Raw genomic sequence first — 18,186 nt, 5'->3', positions numbered from 1 at the left:
AGAAACTACTGAACAGGAGAGAACAGAAGAACATCTACAGGTTCATTACTGGGACAAGGTGGAGCACAGGCAACATCTGACCAGCTTGAATCATTCCAGAGGTTCTTCATTAATTCCCTGAATCCTGAGTTACAGGTGCAGCAGGTCAATTGTGTCAACAGTCAGTGAACATGGGTTCAGGTGGATTAGAAATCAGCTGGTTTGACGCTCAGCTCACATCCATATTTAATCCACAGTTACAAGTATGATGTGTCATTGGGGAATATTTAAATAGGGTCTGAACCACAAAGATCCCCAGCGAGCACACACACACACACACACACACACACACACACACACAGTGTGTGTGTGTGTGTGTGTGTGTATATATATATGCACACACAAATGTACGAGAAAACACACATGAAAAAATTATTCAGTGTAACTAAAGATTCTTAGGGGGCCAAATGAAAAGAGTACGAAACAACTGAGTGATCAATTCAGTAATACGCACAGTATGTACACACATATGCACACACAGTATGGAGCAGTAAGTGCTAAGAGACGAGCCATTGGGGCAGACAGAAGAAAGAGCGCCCATACGAGGCGAGACGAGACAAAGAGCCGTCACCCCACGAAAACCCAGTCTGCACAAGACCACAAATATTACCTTGAAATGTCTCTTACAGTGCTAACACTGCAGTGACACTGCACACTCAAGCCATTTCTCTGTCCTCCATTGAACACAGGAGGGATGCATACTACTAACCAGTGTTGACTAGTTGGCACTCAGCTGACCAGGTAAGACATGAACTCTTGTAAAAGCTGCTCTAGTCCTAATAGGTACAGCTGAGCATTGGTCACCATTGACTGTATTCATGTGTGTTTCCACCTGGACTACTCACTCACGCACGCACGCACGCACGCACGCACGCACGCACGCACGCACGCACGCACGCACGCACGCACGCACGCACGCACGCACGCACGCACGCACGCACTCAGTTCCAGCTCTGAGAAACACACACCATTTCTATAAATCTCCATTTGAATGGACTTGACAGACCCATTTGGCATCTGAGATTTATATTTACACATTGCAATTGTTCATAAAACAGTCTGTTCCTACAGCCCTGACGCTGTTGCCTGCGAGTCGCCACCTTGGCCATCAAATGACAAAAAGTAGCACAGCTTCTAACATTTTTATAAAAATATGGCGATAATTAAAGATTATACAGCTATTTTTCCTTAAAAAGCAAGTCCATATAAAAATAACAGCTCTCACAGATTATACAGGAACACCAGACGAGCAACACTGAGGACAGGAGCACTTTGTCTATTCTAATTTTTACTGTAACTTATTGATTACTGGATGCTTTTAACCAAAGCAACATACAGTGTCTGACCCTTTTCACAGCTGGGTATTTTTACTGGAGTAATTCAAGTACCCTGACCAAAGGTACTGCAGCAGTAAGAAGTAATGTGACTTGAACCACCATCTGTCAGGCTACAAGTCTATGACTGTAACCACTGCACCACCTGCTACTTTGTGTAAGGATGATGACCCCATCTCAGACCAAACAGATGCTCAAGGGAAGCTCCACCCCCCACACCAGAGGGCCAGGGGTCTGACACAAGAGCCTTTATCACACCATTTGTGAGAGTCACTTGGGGTCCTGGTACAAAGCAGCTACGCAGTCCATCAACAGGATGTCAGGATTCTTCGTCTGCTCGTTTCCTCCGGAACATCCTCAACATGACTCATTTTCATAACCTGGAGCACAGCTTGGACCATATTCGATTTATAAAGAAAAATGTCACATCGTAGCTTGTTACCTGACCAGCAACGAGAACAGAAAAATGCTATACAGTCTTCCCTCGCATAACAAGTGCTTAAATTACGAAAACGTGCGGTTAAAAGCACATATAATTTATACGCTAAATTTTGCATAAGTTACAGGAGAAAGGCACAGGAGAAAAGCCTTAGGAGAAACATTTCAGTTCAGAACAGAAGCTTTGCTGCCATCGATCAGCTCTCCCCAATGGGGTGTGGCTTCTACACATTTCTGTTCACAAGCATCTCTCAGCAAAACTGACTTATGCAGTAAAACCATCAATGATAATAATGATTGATAAAAAAGGTTTTAAAGTACCAAATGAAAAGGAAAAGCAAAGCCTTCAGTTGAAAACTTTAGGTAATAAATTTGCTTCTCTGTGATTTCATGTTGTTATTTTGCAACAAACAATTCAGAAATAGTTCAGCCGTGATTGTTAGTCCAATAACTATAGTAGAATTGGCTACTTAGGGAGTGTTCTGATATTCTGCATTTGGGCTAAACTTGATTTTCTTAACGTTTGAAAGGCAGGAATTAGCCACAGATTAGGGCAAAAAAAAAAAAGGGGGGGGGGGGTGAATCTTTTGTGGCTCAGCTATGTATGATTTGTTCAGTTTCGACCAATGGCAAATAAGAGTTGACCTCTCGAGCAGGTTTTGAGGAACAAATTACATTCGTTATGTGAGGGAAGCCAAAGGAAACGTCTGACACAGACAGCAAGCACAAATCAACATTTATAATCAGCACCTGTACTAGAAGAATGTAAAACTGGACCCATTTCAATGCGATTACTGCCAAAGATTAGAAAAATCATCTTAGAGAAGTAAAAGAAACCACCTGAAATGAAGTTTTAAAAAAAAAAAAAAAAAAAAAAAAAAAAAAAAAAAAAAAAACTCTAAACAAAGTTGTGTCACTGCACAGCTGCAGTTGTCTGCAAAGGGATGAAAAGCAAAACTCAGCCACAAAGTTGCGACTGCTGCAGGGTGCGGTGGCAGCTCTGTGGTCACGGCGGCAGCTGTGTGGTCACGGCCCCGATGACTCAACGCTAGGAACCGGGTAGAACTTGGAGATGCGACTTTGAGCAGAGGGGTTCAGACACTCTGACTCGCCACTCATCTTGAAGAAGACTTCTTGCTCCTGCAACTTCCTGGAGAATTCTTCTTCTAGAGCCTGGAGACATCACAGAGCAGTGCAGCCCTCAGCAATATTTAAATTATTGCTCACATTGCTTTACAGCAAGAGAAATAGACAAATGTGTCAGACAGCTCTGAATCTGTCAGAAAGACACTGGGGTGCAACACTAAAACTTCAGAGAAATTATGGAATCATTGCAAAACTCAGCTGCTGTTTTCCTGTTCAGCTGGAGCACCTACCTTACTTTTATTTATTTGACACTTTTCTCCATCTTATAATTAGGTGGCCTGGGGGCCAGAGGGACTTTACCTTCTTCCGGGGCCTCAGTTTTTCCCTCCACTCTTTCAGCTCCTGGCTGTGGTCTTCATCCAGCTCTTTCAACTTCTGTGTCTCCTGCTCAACCAGAAGGTGACACTTCTCATTCTGTTGGAGAAAATAATCCTCGTTAGCACTCGTCACTGTGCAACAATCTTTATTAGCACTCATCGTAATGGTCCTCACGCCTCGTTAGTGGTCATCACCATGTAGAGGTCTGTACACCTCGTTGGCGTTTGTTGTAATGGTCATCACTGCGTAAAGGTCTGTACACCTCATTGGTGCTCGTGACAGTCCTGATGCCTCGTTAGTGTTCACCACCATACAGTAGTCCGTGCACCTCGATAGCACGAGTCACAGTATAACATTTGTTTTCCTCATTAGCATTCAGCGCAGCATAATGGTCTGTATGCCTCACTAGTGCACATCACCATGTAATGGTCCAGGGTTGGGTTACACCTGTAGCTGTTGCAGCTCCCGCACGTTGCCTTCACCCTGGAGCTGCAGGTCCCTTAGCTGATTCTCGTGCTTCTGCAGCTGGTGTAGACGCTCCGTCTTCTGCCTCTTGTCCTCTTGGAATGAAAACTGATCAAGCGCCAGACATGTCAGGTTCAAACCACCGCTACAGGTTCTCACATTCTTTGACACGCACTTATGTTTTATACACCCACATCTTTGCCACATGTAAACAAAAAATGTGCCTGTGCAGTAACAGCACACTGCAAAATGAGCAGCAATTCAGTAGAGTGCAATGTAAATGAGTGTGATGTGAATGTTTATAATTTTGTGATTAGAAATTGTCAAATAAGGGATAAACCTTTACAGAGCGACTCATGTGATGTACATTGGTTCAAATGGTGGAATGTGACAAATTAACTGTGCTTTAGAATCACATGTCAAAGTGAACTTTGTCATTCCCATAATATATTTAGGACACTGACAGGAGTGAAATAGTGTTTCTCTTGGACCACGGTGTGAAAATAGAGGACAACATATGCTATTACTACTACAACAGTTTAGAACAACAAGCTACAAAACTAAACACTGCAGGATAAAGTGCAGTGACATCTGCATCCAAGTCTCTCTCTGTTGATGTAATGAACTCATTTTTCCTCAGATGTACATGGCTTTAGGGAAAGTGTCTGCAAAGCAAATGTATATGTAATGTAAATGTCTGGTACATAGGAGTGCTGCATAGTGAAATTGTGCAGTAACAGTGTAAATGAGCTGTGATGTTATGAAGTGATAGAGCAGTGTAAAGAAGCAGCATTTGGGGGCTTAGTGGAGCAAGAGTGCAGAGTAAACAAGCACTGATTCAGTACAGTGTGAGTGCAGTGCAAATGAGCTCCAGTACCTGCTTGATCTTTTCCCGATCTTGCTCTGGGTTTCCACTGGGGGTGATGCGTAGACTCTGCTTGAACATGGCCATCCGTGTCTTGGCATCGCTGCGCTGGATCTTGGGCAGCCGACTCCTCTCCTGCGCCTGGCGCATCTTCAGGTCCTCCAAGAGCCTCTGGTTATAGCTCTGCATCTGTTCCATTTCCTGCAGCAGACATACATAGACTGACGTTAGACACACGCTTCACAATGGTTGTCTCTACATGGACACGTGGAATATAGTCCTGGTCATACCTTCTCATGTCTCTTCAGCAGCTGATGTCTCTGCATGAAGTACTGGTCCTTCAGTTGCTGCTTCAGGAGCTGATGTTTCTCTTGCAGGTGGCGCTCCTCCAGCTCCCACAAAGCAGCTTCCCGTGCTGAGGAGGAACAGGCCATGTTAGCAGCAGGGCAGTAGGCCAGGTTAGGCAAGCTGTGGTGGTGATGAATAGAATGAAGGTGTGATGTGGCAGTAACCTCTGACCTCTCATGAGCTGCTGCTTCCTGTTGAGACACTCGCGCTCGATGTTGGCGATCTCCTGCTTGTGCTGCTGGATGATCTTCTTCAGGGCACTGTCCAGCTCCTGCTGCTGTTTTTGCAGGAACTCTTGCTCCTGTAGACACACAGGCCAGCACAGCACAACTCACTGCATAAGCAACACAGGTCAACTCAGGACACAGTACAGGCAGTCCCCGGGCTATGAACGTCCAACTTGCGTAAAACCCGTAGTTATGAATCACCCCCCCCGTAAAGCCTATTATGTTAAAAATTCGAGTTACATACAATGATTCGTAGTAACAAACAGGCGCTACTTTGCAGTTCACTGGCTCATGGGGAGGGAACGTGAGCACGAGGTAGGACAGACTTCCTTCATTTCAGTCGGACCACGTTGCCGTTAAGTGTCTTGTGTGTGTTACTGTCTTTGGCTTTTTTTGTTTTTTCCCTCCCAACCATGGCACCAAAGCATAAATGTGATGCATCAAAAAAATGAAAACTATCAGAACTGAAACTAAAATGGAAATAATAAAGCAAAAGGTGAAACACCAATGAACATTGTAAAAGTGAACTAATGTTTAATGTTTTGCACGTACACACGCGCTCTCGCTCTAAGAGAGCACTCAGCTATAAAAAAGACACTTCTCAATCTATTCCCAGTTGCGGAATCTCACTTGAGACAACCGTCCCCTCTGAGTTCTCAAACCTACCTCGCTTTGCTCTTCCAAGTCGTCCGTCATCATTCCCCAGTCCTGTTCCATGTCTCTATGATAACAACCACCTGCCTTGTCCCTCGACCACGATTTCAGATCCTTGCCTCCGTTCAGTTTGCCGATTGACCGACTGACCACGCAAACACGCCTAGTCCTTTCATTCTGAATAAACGATCCTGCACTTGGGTCCAGCCTCCTCCGTGTCCTCTGTTCATCATCACAGTAGTAACATTTATCATCTCTTTCTATGTCTATTATAAATACTGTAGTTATATTATCAGTACATTTTATTACTATTACTGTATTGTTACAACCCCAATTCCAAAAAAGTTGGGACACTGTAAAATGTAAAATGTAAAACTGAGGAAATGTACCATTTTAAGGAAAAAAAATAAGGTAATTTTGAATCTGATGGCAGCAACACGTCTCAAAAAAGTTGGGACAGGGCCTTGTTTACTACTGTGTAGCATCCCCTCTTCTTTTAATAACAGTCCGTATACATCTGGGAACTGATGAAACCAGTTGCTGGAGTTTTGGGAGAGGAATGTTGTCCCATTCGTGTCCGATACAGGATTCTAGCTGCTCAACAGTCCTGGGTCTTCTCTGTCGTATTTTTTGTTTCATGATGCACCAAATGTTTTCAATTGGGGAAAGGTCTGGACTGCAGGCAGGCCAGTTCAACACCCGGACTCTTCTACTACGAAGCCATGCTGTTGTAATAGACGCAGTATGCGGTTTAGCATTCTCTTGCTGAAATACAAAAGGCCTTCCCTAAAAAAGACATTGTCTGGATGGAAGCATATGTTGCTCTAAAACCTGTATACACCTTTCAGTATTGATAGTGCCTTTCCAGATGTGCAAGTTGCCCATTCCAGATGTGCAGTTTTTCGTAGATTGGTGAACCTCTGCCCATCTTTACTTCTGAGAGACTGCCTCAGAAATACTCTGTTTATACTCAATCATGTTACTGACCTGCTGCCAATTAACCTAATTAGTTGCAAAATGTTCCTCCAGCTGTTTCTTTTTAGTAAGACTTTTCCAGCCTTTCGTTGCCCCTGTCCTAACTTTTTTGAGATGTGTTGCGGCCATCAAATTCAAAATTACCTTATTTTTTTCTTAAAATGGTACATTTCCTCAGTTTAAACATGCAATATGTTTTCTGTGTTTTATTGTGAATAACATATGGGTTTATGAGATTTGCAAATCATTGCATTCTGTTTTTATTTACATTTTACAGTGTCCCAACTTTGTTGGAATTGGGGTTGTATATTAAACATGTTTTAGTGTATCCGGGAGTATTTCTTTAATGTTTTTTTTATGCATAGAAAGGTACACGATATACTAAGAAACCTCTGACAAAGTGATGTTGGATACCCGCCATACCTAACTGTTCCAACTTTCAACTAAAGTCAAAATCCAACTTAAAGACAGATTGAGGAACAGAACTCGTTTGTAATCCGGGGACTATCTGTATATTAAAAACTCTCCTGTATTTTCACACCTTTCTTCTAATTAGGCCTTGAAGTCTGTGTTCTACTTTTATTGAAGTTATTGTTCTTCAACACTGTTGATCAAGTCCAGCCAGAGCTGCACTAAAGACATGTTACAGTGATGTCAAGCCCCCCCCAACCCCAGCTGAGGGCACACCCTCTGTCATTCAAGGTGGTGGCAATGTGTGCAGGACAGGACAGGACTCTACAAGTGACACTCTTCAGGGCTAGAAAACGCTGGAAACTCTGGGTTCGTAAACAGCTCCAACTGGCAGACATAGGCAGAGTGATGATTAAAGGTCAAAGATAGGCAGAGACATCAAGAGTGATGGTAAAACGTCAGAGCGGCGATGAGGGCAGCTAAATTACCTCTTCATGTTCGATGTGCGAAAGATCCTCTTTTAAACGTTTCATGAGCTGTTTTCTCATGTGTTTGGGGGAGAGGCCCACTTCTTCTTTCACCTATGGTGTGAGCAGCCACAGGTATGGAGAACATGCCTATCTTCAATATGGCACACAGCAGCAGCAATGCAGGGAGGGGACTGCCCACCCTTTAGGGTGGAGTCAGCACCAGTCACCTCCTCCCTAAGTGCTCTCAGACTGTTCCTCTCGGGAGAATCAGCTCCCAGTGCGTCACAAGACACCTGCACCTCTTAGTAATGCCAAAGCCAAGCTCAGTCTGACAATGTAGATGCATCTTTAAAGGCCTTGCACTTCACCAGCAGATCCCCACCCCACCTGCAGGCGGAGACAGCAGCCTTGTGCACTATTAGCGTGCTTCTGATTGAGGTCCCAAACAACAGAAGGTGCGCAATTTACTCAGTGCAAAGAGAAAGAAGCCCCCACATTCTCTGAAGTGGAGAGAACAGGAGACCATGAGTAGCAGACAGTGCAAAGACCGAGACCTGCAGTTTGGGCCACAAGAGTCACTCACGTGATGGAAACTGAGCCCAGAAACACAAATCAATTGTGACCTGCTAGTCCTGCGACCTCACCTGCCAAGCCTCCACTCTGACTGACACACCTTGCCACCAGCCCAATCACCAGGCAGTCACCAGAATGACAGAAAGGATCATTAATGACGAAGGGGGAGAGATGGCAAACCTCCTTCCTACGGTTCTTCATGGCAGCCTGGACCTTGGCAAGCTCTTTGTCCTGCTCTGATTTGATGCGTTTGGCCTCGTCACGTAGGCGGTTTGTGTGCTCTTGCTCCAGACGCTCCACCGTTTGTTTTTGCTGCTTCTCCAGACTCTCCATTTCCTGGTCATAGTGGCGTTTCTTGCCCTAAACAACACAGTGTCACCCTCTTAGTGACAGGGACATAACATTGCTTTTACAAGTGCAGCTGAACCCCTTTCGGTCTACATTTCCATGTTGTTCATCACTATGCCCCCCCCCCGAAGTGGGCAGTCCTCACCGCCATTTCCTGCTCGAAGCGGCGGAAGATGCCCTCACGCTGCTGCAGCAATTTGGTGCTTAGCTGCTGCTGTGCTCTCTGTTCCTCCTTCTGCAGCAGCCGCAGCTCTCGCAGCTCCTGACGCCTGTGGATGATAGCGGGAACCATGGCTCACATGCACAGAGAAAGGGCAAGTCTACAGTGAAGACACAGCTTACACACAGTTCACATACACAAAGCAGACACACAAGCTCATTGTGTTAATGAGTTAAAAATAAACAAGATGGAGAATATTTGTAATTGTATTTTCTTCAATTATTCATTTTCTAAAATTAGTTGCAGAGTGAAAGCAACCTGTGCTTGCCATCCAACCAGACCATGATAGCGATGAGCACCCAAACAGCAGCAGTCCACTTTAATTCAACTCACTTCCAGTGTTTACAGCTCATGCCTGGTGCTCCAGACTGTCGGTGATCAACAAGTTCACACATGATTACAGCATAAGTCAGTCGACAAATTTACATTTTCAGTTTTAAATAATGGAAAACTTTAATTTAGCTTGAAATTTATAGTCTTGTGGTGTCTGCTTATCATAACCATTTCTGTCAAAATAACTGGTGAATAAGTCAAGGGAACTTTGTATTTTGTACCTTTGTGATTTAGCAGTAATTAAAAAAAGTTCATAAACTGAGGAAACAGTGAAGATGAGGACAAAGCTCACACCTGCCCCATGTACACAGTGAGGCCACTGCTCTCACACTGCACTGTGAGCCTCCAACAGTGCAACCAGAGTAAAAACCAGTTTAACCACAAATTTCATTTTGCACTCCTGAAACAATCTTTTACTCATCTTACCTCAAGAACCTCATCTCTTCATTTTTGGTATCGTTGTCAGTGACTATCTTTGATGTGGTCACACTCACTTCCACACCGTCCACCGTGAATTTACGGGTCTTCTTCAGGGTCTTCTTCTGCCGCTTCATGTCCTACAGAGAAGGGGAAGGCTGTCACGGCAGCTCCCTGCAGCTCTCTGGGCCAACAGCGTGTCTCACCTGAAGCTCACCTGTAGAGAGATGGATCCAGACTCACTGTTTTTAGAGAGGAAGCTTGAGATGGAGAGGTTCACTTCACCACTGCTGTTCTCTGCGACAGAACTGTTCCCTGAGTCCAAGTCCTTCTCCTCCTTCTCGCTGTCTGCATTTGAGGGAATTGCCTCACTCTGTCTGGACACCTCTGGAGGTACGTCTACAGAGGTGTCTATTGCTTTGTTCTGGGACAGAGATCCTTCAGGTGCCTCTGCAGGGCACATTTCCTCCTCCTGCTTGCTGTCCTCCACCACCTCCTTGGCTTGCACTTCTGTATCTGTGGTCTTTAGTGGCTGCTGAGCACGTAGTGCAGCATGTGGCCTGGCTGGAGGTGCTTCCTTGCCGACGCCATCTTCGCTGGCACCTTCCAAAACATTCATCTCAGTCAACTTTTTGTGCTCCGACTCGTTGGCCTCACCGGCGACGACGCCCTTGTCAGACAGCTTGTCACGGGCCTTTTCCTCAGCGCTCTCCTCTTCCTTCTTCTCCGTCACAGACCCCAGGATGGAGGTGGACTGCGAGAGCTTCTCATCCTCTGAGCTGCCCGCACTCACGTCGGATGGCGCGCGATGGTGTCCGGGCTCCACCTGCAAACAGCACATACACTGTAGCCCAGACACAACAGGGCAGCCAAATTCCTGACGCACAAGGTGGAGAAAGTCTTCTGCAAAGCAACAGAATGTGGTACGGTCAGGCTTGAGCTCCACTCACTAGCTGTGGGTCGGGCTCTTCGTCCTCCTCCTCCTCCTTACCCTCCTCAATCTCCTCTGTTACCTCAGCCTTGGCCTCAGCTACGAGCTCTCGCAGGGGCTTGTTGTCACTCACACTTGTAACAAACGAGTGCTGCGCAAGGAGTGAAAACCACCCAGTCAGCAAAGACCTGATGGCAGCTGCCCCAGACGTCCCCAGCAACTTCCCTCCCGGTCAGAAAGGGACAAAGGTAAATGGTCAGAAACCAACGGTCACCTGCAGCAGCTGAGCACTGCTGCATCTGTTGTCCACATTCTTGTCGAGTGCTTTCCGCAGAAAGTCATTGAACTCCGGGGACCTGCAAGAGAGCAACGTTGTCGCAGTGAGTACCTGACCAACACATGTAGGACACACCAGTGAGGTTGCGGGAGGAGCTTCCAGGCCTCACCATCGTGATGGCTGCATAAGAGTGGGAGGTTCTGACTTGGCTATTTTCAGTAAAACCCTCATGGGGTTCAGCTCATGGTTCGGGGGCTCAATCTCCGCCAACTCAATCAGCGTGATGCCCAGAGACCAGATATCAGCCTTGAAGTCATATGGCCGGTCTTTGGACGTCTCGCACATCACCACCTCAGGAGCCATCCTGCAGGGTGAGGCACAGCGATGTGAGTCACAGCAATGTGAGCCAGGTGGAGAGGAGGGTGGGGGCGGTATGAGGTGCTTTAAATCTGGTAAGCACAGTGCCTGTCACGCTGACCTATTCCAATATTTCAGTGGTACGTCAAAGCAAAGAGAGACAGAGGAAGGGGGTGTGACTCACCAGTACGGCGTCCCAATGAAGGAGTCCCTCCTCTGAAGAGTCTTTGTGTTCTTGGCTGACACACCAAAGTCAGCTGACCAGAGAGAGAGTGTGCTATCATGAAGTTAGCCTTGAAAAGTAGACGGCCTTTCAGTGTGTCTACGCATCACCCATAACCAAGTTTTTCTACAATAATAACAACAATAACAACAACAACGCTGTGTTGAACTGACCCAGCTTGACATCGCCCTCCAGGGTGAGCAGGATGTTCCCAGCCTTCAGGTCCCTGTGGATCACCTTGTTCTCATGTAGGTATATCAGGGCCTCCAGGGTCTGCTTGCACACCACCTTGATCTGGGGCTCCGTCAGGGGGCGCTCCAGTTCTGTAAGTAGTCTACAAACATCACCCTCTTCCTGCCCCCACACCACTCATCCTCCACCTTTGCCAGTCACCAACAATGCTCATCGCTCCTACAGCTCTAGTTGTGACATGTCATGTGAGGGTCCCTGTCACTGCAGGCTAGCACACACTCACTTTATTGTGTGATACTGTGGATGTTACTGCAGCTGGACCTAAGCTCACAAGTGTAGTTGCACAGTGAAATGTTTCACTTCCAGGACCCTCTGGCCACAGTAAGATAACATCTCATGTCTACAGACCACATATTATCTTGAGAAGTTGAGCTATTTTGTATTGTTTTCTTGACAACATTCACAAACATTATAACTCATCTTACTACATTTATATGGGCTTCCTTTCATTACTGATCAGGTTTTTTTTTTTTTTTAAACTGATAAAGTATGTTTCTGTTGGTAAAAGGGATGAGTACACATAGCCTGATGCTATCACACCCTGACAGCCTGAGGTACCACAGAGGTACACACTTTTACTGCTGCTCCAAGCAACACTGCCCCTTAATACAGTGTTAAATCATGCAGTTTTATTTTTACACACTGATTATATATAGCACTCACCCAACATGATGGCATCGACAGCACCTCCGGCACAGAACTCAATCAGGATCTGCATGTGTGAACAGAAAACATCACAGAAACAGGTTCAATTGGATGTGAAATCAACAATGTGGACAATAATCTCAAAGCCCTTTTATCATCATATCAGCCATCATCTATACCATAAACAGAGGCATCTGCTCATTAGCTTCACATCACTGTCAACATTCTTACAACATAGCTTCAGCGTTGCCTGGTGTTACACCAAGTGGAGAGACTGATCTCCCACTAAGTCACATACCCATAGCTTTGTTTCATAGTAGAAGGCGTCGAGCAGCTTAACGATGTTCTGATGGTCACAGGAGGCCAGGATGTCAATCTCCACCATGTAGTCCTCCAGCTCCTCCTCGCTTGTCGTGTCAATGACCTTGGCAGCCGCGAGAATTCCTGTTTCCTTGTTCTGAGCCTGGTGCAGAGCAGCAACAGCCAGGAAACCCAGACAGGAAGAGATTTGGTCATTCAGTGACTGGACAGACAGACAGACAGACACACAGCTCCAGCCTTTAGCCCACAGCCAGCAGCTGCAGATCAGTGTGAAGGCTGAAGGCATGAGCTATGTAAAGTAGAGTGTGTAGAGGTAGTACAGGGTCAGTGTTAGAAAGAGTCTGCATTTCACACTGCTTCTCCATTACATCATTTCCTCCGGTCACGAGGTCAAAACTTCAGAGGAAATGGTTGGAGATGGGAGCGGGAGAGTGCTAAAAGGGCTGGTTCCCTATCCCTTTGTCTCGGTCCAACGGCCCAAGGGCTGAGCGTCTCAGACCTGCACACGATGGACCCCTGGCTGTGTACATTGCTGGCTAAAGCTCAGCTCTTAGTTATGCACAGTTCAAATAAAGTGAAGGCAGACAAGGCAGGTGAAGACCTCCTGTCATTTTTAACTATCAAAACAAATTCGTCTCATCTGTGTTGAGGAATACCTGTAACAGCAAAATTATCAGCAGACGTTTAACTGTACCACTTAAAATGAATATGGTAACAACTTCCTTTGCATAGCAAGCACTCCAGTTCTAAGAACTAAACTCAAGAGCACATGCAATTTGTACCCAAAAACTCAATTAAAGAGCTATCAACTCACACTTATGAGAAACATTTTACAAGCACAGAAATTTCCAATCAAAACAGGAGCAGGAAACAAAGTGAGCAGTGTCCCTCATGCAGGATGTCTCTCCTGCCCTCCATCTCATGTTGTCTTGTAGCACTCGAAAGCAATTCAGAAACTGCACAATTTTTCACCATAGTGTGAAACTATAAAGCACTCCAACCTGAAAAAAGACCATGTTCAAAAAAGCCACACATAAAAACAATGGTAATTAAGAGTTTCTTTTAAGATAAAAGCTGATCTTAAATGAATTACATTCATGAATTTCTTAGTGTGTCGAAAAGTAAATACGGGAGTGATTCATGGTACTCCTGTACTGTAGTGCAACTAAGCTTGTCATCTTGTGATTGCTACCCTGCCCTCTGAACAACATTAACATACTGTAAACACAGACTCGTTCCTGGCGAAGTTATTTTAGCAGTAATTAGAGCTACCCCAAGGGCTCCCTCCCTGTTGCCCCGTTAGCCGGCTGCCTGGGATTCTACACCCTTCTACTCTCTGCTTCCCCCCAAGGCACAGGGCTGCGAGCCTGCAGGTCTCAAGGAAAGCAGGATGAACCTGGCTTTCAACAGTTGCTCTATTTGCTTTGTTCCCCCAGGCACACGTCACTGGTTCTGTTAGGCCACACCTAGATGTGCAAATGGAGGCTCACCTTGTCAACTGTCACGCATTCCATTGTGGGTCTCACACCCGCTTCCGCGAACCGACGGAGCAGCACACACAGTAATCTGGCTTCCACCCCGAGTTAGAAACTCGGCCTCAGCGTTTGTCTCAGGAAAGACTGAGGGTGTGCCCATGTTCTCTTGGTCCATCAGATTTTAAATCAGGCAGATTTAAGACAATGATCACTGTGGACATGTGAGAATCCAGGCTAACCAGTGTGCACGACTGCCTGAGTAACAACACCCACAGTCAGGCCCTGGCTATTAGACTGAGTGGCTGATTTCAAAACACAAATAATAATGACATGAACAGCTGCAGGTGATGTGGGGCAGTTGGTAGCTTAGCGGTCAGAGCTGCTACCTTTGCATCTGGAAGTTACTGGTTCAAATCTTACCTACTGCTGTAGTACCCTTGAGTAAGGTACTTACCTAAAATTGCTCCAATATAAATACTCAGCTATATAAATGGGTAAATAAGTAATTTTGTAAGTCGCTTTGCAGAAAAGCATCAGCTACATAAATCAACGTAAATGTGTTGTGCACACCTCTGTGGGAAGACTGGAAATGGAAAGTGCTGATGTCATTGCATTACTAACATACTGTTTAAAGAAGCATTACTTCAGAGCCATTACTTCCACCCAGCACCAGCCCTGATGTTCAACAATGAGGAGCACCACTGACATTTACTGAGGAGTCACAAGGCCAGAAAGAAACAGACACAGCATTCAACACCAAGATGGCTGAGGTTTCAGAAAAACGAAAATGAATGTCAGCCTCCAGACTGCTCCAGAAACTTATAAATTATCTTGAACGTTACATTAAGCATCCTGTATTTCAGTGCAGCTTCAGAGTGATCAGTCTTCTGGCCTTTGCCAGCAAGCCTTTCCAGATTGTACAGGACACCACAGTTTTTTTTGACCTGCCCAAGTTTTTCTATGCATCTCCCCTCCTCACCACTCCACTAGCTGCCCATTTCGAGTTCAGCACCTGTTACGACTTACAAGACAGTCAATGGATCTGATCCCCAGTACCTACAGGACCTGATCACTCCCTATAGCCCAGACAGATTAATGAGCTTTGGCAGTCCCCACTTACAAGGGGTGCAAAATCTAAAATTTGCTGGTTCTGGACCAAATGTAGCAGAATGAGTTCCCTCTGTCCTTCAAAACTGCTGAGTCTCTCCCAAAATTAAAGTGTCAAAATTCATCTCTTTCAGATGGGTTTCGTTCACCTCAAAATGACAATGACAGCATCTCCTATACACGTACACGATTTGTTCACTCTCGGCATGTTTGCAAGACCATGCCCTTCAGAGCACCACAACGATAAGCCCCCACGATGAAGACGTTAAGTCAGGACTAAAAAAAGAGAAGGGTCTAATTAGGCAACAGGCTGGACCAGGAAGTTAGAGGTTGCACAAGTAAAGGGTTATGAAATGGCCGGGCAACATCCTCAGCAACACTCAGTGTTATTTAATCAAGCTGTCACCTATGGAGCATCTTGCTTTTCAGAGTACTCCCTGAACATTTACTTCAAAACATGAATACAACGAACAACTGGTAGCGTAGTGCTTAGAGAGGCTACCTTTGAACCCAACGGTTGCAGCTATAAATCCTACCTCGAGCTGTAGTACCCTTGAGCAAGGTACTTACCCTAAATTGCTCCAGTAAAACTGCCCAGCTGTATAAAGGGGTAAACAACTAAGAAGCTCGAGAAGCATCAGATAAATGAACAACTAAACAATGCAAGATCACAAGCCAAATGTGACACACGTAGAATGAGGAGGACAGAATCTGAGCAAAGGAACAGAACATGTCATGACAGTTGAGTTCAGCTGAAGTATCAAAACACGAAACATGCAGCTACTCCTATAATCATGATGGAGGACCCATCAACCAGCATCTTTAAAATAAACAAATGTAAATTGACACTATAACACTCCCACGTTGTTGTCTTTCAGCAACAACCATTATGAACTCTTGGACTTTATCTATAGTGCATCAGTGGAAAAAATTAATATGACTAACGCTAATATTCCTTTTCATTCCTACATTGATTTAATCAATGCTGTATGAGTCAGGACTAAAACATTCTACAAGTTGGGGAAAAAGCACTAAAGGGAACATATTTTATTCATACTGTTGGAAGCAAACTACTTAAGACACGCATCTGCAGCTATGTCTCTTTCTCCTAAGGTAAAGCACACATTTTCTATGAGATGTATGTCACTTTGGAGAAAAGTGTCTGCTAAATGAATAAATGTATCTGAAAAAAAGAACTTAACATACTACCCCTCAACACAGATTTTACCACTATGGAGAACGATACTGCAAGTGTGAACTTTCAGCGGCCCTGACAGCGAGGCTCATGTGATTTGAACTGTAACGTTCATTCAGCAAAGCCCTAAAAAAGGGTTTGACTCAAGGTCAGCATCACAGCGGATTTCCAGGAGCAGGACCGAAACAAGTCAAAACTGATCTAAACATTTGACCTTCCTGGGCCTCGGAAGCTGCCATCGGGTGCAGCTGGAGCTCCTCAAGCCGTTGGAAACGGAGAAGTTGTTGTTCCTCACTAGTCCGATCTCGGAAATGTCTCACACCGCTCCGTACAGAGCGCAGCTTCCACGACATCCAGCGGGACATCTGTTCCCCGGGAGGAGCCGGAGGTGGTCTCGTTCCTCGCTGACCTGAGATGTTCCTCACCTGGGAACCGCCCTCAGTTCCCTCCGTGACACTTCTCTCCTTGCAGTTCCAGGTGAGATGTTTGAAGTGAATCATATCCAGCGTGCCCCATGGGAGCCCCACAGAGATGAAGCCTGACCCTCCTCCACCTCCACCCACTCCAGTACAGCACCGGCCCCCGTTTACCTTGTACACCTTGCCGAAGGCTCCATCTCCCAGCTCCCCGATGATCTCCCACACCTCCTCGGGATTCTGCCCGCGGCGCACGTGCTCGTACTGCTTCTTCTTCCGGTCTGCGCCCAATTTAAAGATTTTGCGGAAATTAAAAAACGACATTTTCAGTGCAGAGCGACTTGTTTGTTTTTCCTGGAAAATCAGATCAGCGCGATGAAATGTGAGGCGATGACACGCTTTGCTTATTCGTGCATTTGATGGAAAAGTCCTATTACACGAGCCACTGCACGCCCCCCGCATGAGCCATCGCCTCAGAAAAAAGCAGCTGAGCCTGAGGAAAATTTCATGCTAACTTTCAATAACACAACAACAACAACAACAACAACACACAGACCGGTCCGGACCGGGCACCGCGTTCAAACCTCCTACACAGACCGACGTGGAGCTGTTAAATCTACGGAAAAGCCCGAGCCGCGCCGAAAAAGGCGAGCAATAGACGCGGGAATGAATAGTCCAAAAATGAATACTAGTTTAGCGGCGAACCGGGGCGGGAGAGAGAGTCGGGCTGTGTGTGTGTGTGTCAGCGCGGCCCAGAGAGAGAGAAACCGGCCGCTTCGCTTCGCTTCGCCTCGCCTCGCCTCGCTCCTTCCTCCGGCCTTCGTAGCGGAATGAAACGGTAACTAAGAAGAGCAAATTGCCTCTTCCGTCAAAGTACAGACTTCCCTCGTTTAGATATCACACCGACGGCCCAAACGCGTTCGATAGTCCATCACAGACAGACACCCCGACCCTCCGAACGACGAGCGCAGCGGCGCGGAAAGCGCGTTAGCAGGGGCGCATGCGCACTAGCGCTCAACTAACTGGAATCGCGCGCGGGCGGAAGTGACAAACAAGACAACGTTGACGTTTCCCACTACGGCGCCGTCGATTCTCCGTTTGTCCTCCGTGTCCTTCCCTTACACAGGCGCAAACGGACACGAAGTCCATTGACATGTACAGTATTCGTTTAGCTGACATTTCCCTCCAAAGAAGTGCCTTACAATTATTTACCCAGTTATACAGCTGGGTAATTTCACTGGAGCAATTTAGTCTAGAGTGAGTACCTGGCTTGTTGCAGGCACAGGCTGAGCTAGAGCCTAGAGGTGGGGTTCAAACCTGCAACCGTGGTTGAGGTGCAAGCGCTGTTCCGAGGGATGTTCTGGTCAATGAGGCAATGGGTCTTGGGCCAAGTTGGGCAGCAGCTC

The 18,186-nt window shown here is 46.1% G+C and overlaps 1 protein-coding gene across 3 annotated transcripts; it reads right to left on the bottom strand.

Moving 5' to 3' along the window:
• Positions 1 to 954: 954 nt before the first annotated feature.
• Positions 955 to 17,763, bottom strand: slka (STE20-like kinase a). 3 transcript variants are annotated; one of them, XM_018740222.2, is made up of 19 exons: positions 16,955 to 17,763; positions 12,565 to 12,729; positions 12,285 to 12,333; positions 11,543 to 11,692; positions 11,331 to 11,403; positions 10,959 to 11,153; positions 10,787 to 10,868; positions 10,532 to 10,663; positions 9,799 to 10,407; positions 9,591 to 9,721; positions 8,757 to 8,880; positions 8,444 to 8,623; positions 7,709 to 7,801; positions 5,125 to 5,254; positions 4,896 to 5,020; positions 4,618 to 4,806; positions 3,723 to 3,848; positions 3,258 to 3,371; positions 955 to 2,984 (listed from the first exon to the last, which is right to left on the bottom strand). In XM_018740222.2, exons 1-19 carry the CDS (start codon positions 17,240 to 17,242, stop codon positions 2,838 to 2,840), a joined length of 3,102 nt encoding a protein of 1,033 aa, XP_018595738.1. In that variant the 5' UTR covers positions 17,243 to 17,763; the 3' UTR covers positions 955 to 2,837. The 3 variants fall into 3 exon arrangements, with proteins under 3 accessions (XP_018595738.1, XP_018595739.1, XP_018595740.1); XM_018740223.2 differs by lacking the exon at positions 7,709 to 7,801; XM_018740224.1 differs by lacking the exon at positions 955 to 2,984 and having other exon boundaries at positions 3,304 to 3,371; positions 3,695 to 3,848.
• Between the last annotated feature and the right edge of the window lie 423 nt (positions 17,764 to 18,186).

The sequence above is a fragment of the Scleropages formosus genome, chromosome 4 (genome assembly GCF_900964775.1).
Source record: "Scleropages formosus chromosome 4, fSclFor1.1, whole genome shotgun sequence".
Lineage (NCBI taxonomy): Eukaryota > Metazoa > Chordata > Actinopteri > Osteoglossiformes > Osteoglossidae > Scleropages > Scleropages formosus.
This window is presented reverse-complemented; position numbering and strand designations above follow the sequence as displayed.